This window comes from Carlito syrichta, unplaced genomic scaffold (genome assembly GCF_000164805.1).
Source record: "Carlito syrichta isolate Samal-C Ts95f unplaced genomic scaffold, Tarsius_syrichta-2.0.1 Scaffold311717, whole genome shotgun sequence".
Taxonomy (NCBI): domain Eukaryota; kingdom Metazoa; phylum Chordata; class Mammalia; order Primates; family Tarsiidae; genus Carlito; species Carlito syrichta.
In genome coordinates, this window is record NW_007255813.1 from 453,196 (window position 1) to 458,797 (window position 5,602).

The 5,602-nt window shown below is 40.9% G+C and overlaps 1 protein-coding gene across 1 annotated transcript in view; it reads right to left on the minus strand.

Annotated features, from left to right (window-relative positions):
• Positions 1-3,792, minus strand: part of WIPF3 (WAS/WASL interacting protein family member 3) — a 77,626-nt gene extending 73,834 nt beyond the window's left edge. The window contains exon 1 of the mRNA XM_021718024.1: positions 3,727-3,792. Within this exon, the coding sequence (XP_021573699.1) occupies positions 3,727-3,792 (66 nt within the window). The remainder of the gene's footprint in view (positions 1-3,726) is intronic.
• Between the last annotated feature and the right edge of the window lie 1,810 nt (positions 3,793-5,602).

A 5,602-nucleotide genomic window follows, 5' to 3' on the forward strand; every position in this document is an offset into this window, starting at 1 on the left:
GCGACAGAGTGAGACGCCAACTCAAAAAAAAAAAAAGATAAATGAAAAAATTAGCCAGGTGTAGTGGCAGACATCTGTAGTTTCTGCTACTTGGGAGGCTGAAGTGGAAGGATTGCCTGAACCAGGCAGCAGGTTGAGGCTGTGGTGAGCCATGATTATGCTACTGCACTCCAGCCTGGGCAACAGTGAGATGAGGCTTTGCCTCAAAAAAAAAAAAAAAAAAAAAAAAAGGCCAGGGTCGGAGGAAGAGACACCTGAACTGAGCTGAGTGGAAAGAGCCTTCCAGGCAGAAGGAACAGCTGTGCAAAAGCCTTGGTGTAGAAGATCTCGGGAGAGAGGCACAGAAGGAGGTAGGCAGGGCCAGTCCATGCAGGTGGAGTTGACTGCAGGTAAGATGGGGGGTGGGGGAATGAAGGTGAAGGGGGAGTTGTGGCAGAGGGCGCACATGCTATAGATGAATGGAAGACTGAGTGAGCTTAGCTGGCTATAGGACAGGTGTTGGTAAACTTCCTGGAAAGAGCCAGGCAGTAAATATTTCAGGCATTGTGGGCCAAAGGGCAAAATCAGGGATATAACGTACATACTTTCACATCAAAATGGAAAACAAATTCCCACAAAATATTTATTGTCGAAATTCAAACTGTGGTAGTAATAATAGAGTATAATTTTAAAGTTACATTTAAATTATTATTTCAATCAAAGTTGAGTATAATTTTTTTTTAATTGGAGACTCACTCTGTTGCCCAGGCTAGAGTGCAGTGGCATGCTCACGGCCACCACAGCCTCGACCTGCTGGGCTCAGGTGATCCTTCTACCTCAGCCTTCCAAGTAGCTGGAACTATAGATGCACACCACCACACCCAGCTAGTTTTTGTGATTTATTGTAGAGACAAGTTCTCACCAAGTTGCCCAGCCTGGTCTCAAACCCCTGGGCTCAGGCAATCCTTTTGCCTCGGCCTCCTAAAGTGCTGGGATTACAGGTTTAAGCCACTGAGCCTGGCCCGAGTATAATTTTAAAAATACAGTTCTACAGTGAGAGGCATGGGATTCTTTCCTTAAGGAATAACGTTTTGCTTAACTGGTGTTCTGAAGCTGTAGCATAAAAGTAGCCACAGACAATATGGAAATGGATGAGTATGGCTGTGTTCCAATAAAGCTACTTATGGAACTGAAATTTGAATTTCATGTAATTTTCATGTGTCACAAAACATTACTTTTCTTTTAATTTTTTTCCCCCAAGTCATTCGAAAATGTAAAGACCACTTTTAGAGGGAGGGCTATACCAAAAAACAGGCGGTGAGCTGGCATTGGCCCATGGGCTCTAGCTTGCCAACCTCTGTTGCAGAATGTCTCACGTTCTTAATGTGTCTAATTGCTTGCTCATAAGTACATTCATTTTGGGCAGATTACTACAGAATGATGCTTTGTACTTTTGTTGTGTCACAGCAAAAGGCTTGTGATATAAGGCTTGTGATGTAATTCCGTTATACGTGATAGTAAGTTTGATCCATTTTAAAGGGATATTTTCCCTCTTGTAATTAGAAGTAACCTGTGGGTGATACTTGGGATCCTGAGAACATACATCCCCCCACAACCTCTCAGTCAGTGGTTTTAGCTTTCATGGGTGATCCTTATCTGATTCATTCAGGACACGATCCTTATCTGACTCATTCAGGACACTCAAAGTTACAAATCATTTTTCTTCTGATTTTAGTGACTGCATAATATACCATTTGGTAGATACATAGTAATTAGTTTACTGAATCTCCTGGTATTAAAAATGTAGGTTGTTTTCTTTCTTTTTTTGGTTGCTTTTACAAGTAATGCTTTCATTAATCTCCTATAGCTGTGTGTTTCTGTACAGCTATGATAAGTTACTTGAAGAAAAGTTGCTTGAGGGGCAACTGGGTCATAGAGTATATCCATTTTCTGCAGAGTCTGACCTATATTGAAAAATGGTATCAGGATATTTTGCCAATTTCTGCTACCACTAAGAGTTATAAGTGCCTGGTTCTTAATACTCCAGCCAACATTTAAAAAGTATCATCACTAAATTAATAGATGAAAACAGTTTCTCTCTCTCTCTCTCTCTTCTTTTTTTTTTTTTTAGAAAGCAGGATTTATTAAGAAGACAGAAAAACTCCCACAGTAGGAGGGGACTTGAAGGGGTTGCCCTCTCATTATTTTAATTTAATTTGTGTTTATTTAACTGTGATGAGTTGAAATATTTGTATTTCTTCTGCTTGATTACATCCTGTGCCCATTTTTCTAATTCATCCTTCCCATATTGATCTGTAAGAGCTTTTCATATACTAAGGACACTAATTCGTTGCTTTTAATATGCATTGTAAATATTTTTCCCAGACTGTAGAAAAATGTTTAAGAAAATATTAAAATTTACATGATTATTTGCCTCCTAAATTGACTTGTTCTTCCATGACATAGATGGCGAAAGAAAAATTAAATGTGTAAAGGAATTCAAACGATTAACAAAACACAGGCTGGGTATGGTGGTTCACTCTGTAATCTCAGCACTTTGGGAGGTGGAGGTGAGAGGATTGTCTGAGCCCAGAAGTTCAAGATCAGCCTGGGCAAGATAGCAACACCTCATTTTTACAATAAATAAAGAAATTAGCCGGGCATGATGTCATGCACCTGTAGTCCCAGCTACTCAGGAGAATGAGGGGAAGGATTGCCTGAGCCCAGCAGGTCAAGCTGTGGCGAACCATGGTCAGGCTACTGCACTCCAACATGGGTGACAGAATGAGACTCCAACTCAAAAAAAAAAAAAGAAAGAAAGAAAAAACCATTAACAAAACGTTGAATTATGTTTGTTTTTTTATGAATGTAAGCATCTTTAAAGAAAAGGAATTCCCTAATAGAATTAAATTGTATTATCAGCATTATCAAATTCTCTTCTGATTTTTGCTATTTATTACATAAATTAAATAGCTTTTTTGTTATGGACAAAATGTACTGTTTTTTAGTCCATCATTTTATACCTACTTTTTCCTAATCAGCATAGATATAATTTTTAATTACATCACTGCATAATGAAAATTTTAATTAACAGTATGACATAATACATCTCAGTTCTCATAAACCATTTAAGATCTAGTTTTTCACTAGAATAAATAGCTGTGCCCATCCTGGTAGAAATACTTTTTGGCTCTTTTAGGGTTAAATTATTAAAGCAGTCTCAAAAATAAAACTGATTACCACAGGAAGACTATGATACATTCAGCTTTTATTGGGTCCCAGATATTTGTGTGACACCAGCAATATTTAAAAGAAATGTTTTCCCCCAAATCTCCAATAACAATGGGTTCTGTTACGTTTCTTTGTTCTGACTAAATGTACACGGTGGTATTTGAAGTTATTCAAGTTGCATTTCTTCAGTACTTGCAAGTCTATATAAGATCCACATGATAGTTTCATGTATGCTTCCTTTACTTATAAACTGTTCATCAACTTGTGGTGATGGCGATGACCTTTAATTTGACTTTGTGCCAATACTCAGCAGTGAGACTTCAATACTTATTCCTGTTCTTTCTACATATTGGTTAGAAAACTTTCGTAGGTAATTTGTACTATGTGTTTTCTTTCCACTTTCTTGGAGAGCGAGGGCCAAGTTTCAGGCAGGTCTATGCTCTTGGCACCTCAGATAGGATCGGTGTACAAAGCTAACATCACAGGGGATGTGTGTCATCTCAGGCATACCCTCACCCTCACCGGGACCTGTGGCTGAACAGCAGAAACCTCAGGCTCTCCCTCCATGCTCAGCATGGCCATGTCATCTGCATATCTGAGAAAGGGCTGTACCCAGGGAGGTTCTATTCTTGGCTTCTGCTGACTTGGCTCATATCATCCCTAAGCAGCCCTGTCTCTGCGCGTTGTATCTCAGATCGTTTATCTTCCACTCAACACAGAAGCTGAGGAGTGGTGCTAGACTTCCCTGGCTGAAGTGGCATGATGAATGGAGCATGAGATTGTGAGAAGTGCTCCAGGTTTTCTTTAGGGGAAAGGTTTGCTATAAGCATTAAGCACTAATGTTCTTCTAAAGCTGAGAGGGGTGATTTTACCCCTCTAGGGGACATTTGGCTACAAATGGGGACATTTTTTACTGACACAACTGGGGGAGTACTTCTGGCATCTAGTGGGTAGAGGCCAGGGACAGAGGCTCAGTATCCTACAATGTACAAGTAAGCCCTGCACAACAGAAATTATCTGGTCCTAAATATCAATGGTGCCAAGGTTGGATATCTGTGTACTGAAACAAAATACCCACCCTCAGTGGGCCCCTTCTAAACCTAAATCAAATTATTAAACCAAGAGAGAGTGTCCAGCAACACAAACTGAAATAGCCTGAATTCAGTCGTGTGTAGATAGAGAACCTTCATTTAGAAATTTTATATTTGGTCATTGCGTTTCATGTGACACTTAACTTACTTGAGCCTAGAACCAGGGAACCAGGGAATTTGACTTCCCAATGCCTCACCGGCTATGTACTTTGGCCAGGCCCCTCATGTGAGGTTTCCAGGGAGATGGGGAAGTCACTCAGGGGGATCTGGGAGCCTGTACCACGCAGCAGGAATTAGAGGGGACATGATGTAGATATCAGTAGACCCATGAGAAGGAGGTGGGAACTGCTGAGGAATGGGGGAGAGAAATATCTGAGGCAGGCTGGTTTGGATTCAGACTCTGAAGCTTCCAGAGGCAGCAACTAAGACGCCACCTGCCACGGGGAAGCTAGGCAGTGGCTGCTTCTGAACATGTAAAACCCTCTGCTCAAGCATATTCACGCAGCTTAATCTCCACAGTAAACCAGTCAGGAAAAAAAAAACAATACAAAACAGTTCTTACCGGGGGCGCTGATGGTGGGGGAGGAGGAGGAGCCCCCAGAGGTGGGGGAGGTGGAGGCAGAGGAGGTGGTGGTGGTGGTGGCACTGGCATGTGTCACGGTGTTGGTGTCTCTTGCTTATGAATGGTCCCAAGAGAGTGGCTTCTGCTCTGAAAAAGAGAAAAAGGATGGTTTCACACTTGGATGTCTTTACTTGCATGCAGGCAATATGCATTTTGCTGACATATGTATATTAGAGCCGGTTTCATTCTTCTGCTTGTTCATTCATTTACTCACTCATTCATTTATTCACAGTGTCCACTGTGAGGCAGGTCTTGTGCTAAGTGCTGTAAGCAGACAAAAGTAGTCAGATTCTAGAGAAAATTAGGTGATGAAAACTGACTGAATTCAGCGATTTGTGTCTCAATACAAATAGAATATGTACATATATAAATAGCAACACCTCATTCCACAGTGATTTTTCCAGATAATGGAATTCTACCTCTTAAGCCTTAACCTTCTGATTTTATCATTTTTAATGCATTCTGCATAGACCCCTATTTTCCTAACCAGAGCAAACAGAATTAAATGTAACCTTTTCTGAAAGTCTCAAGCTAAACATGAATACATGATGCCAGGCTCAAGTGAGGCTTACAAAGGGCTCTAGTCATTTTCCTGCCTCTTTCTCCACTGTCAGCTCTTACTTTCATTACTCTTCCTGTGCCTTAGTTTCTACACAGCCACCTGGGTGGAGACATGCCA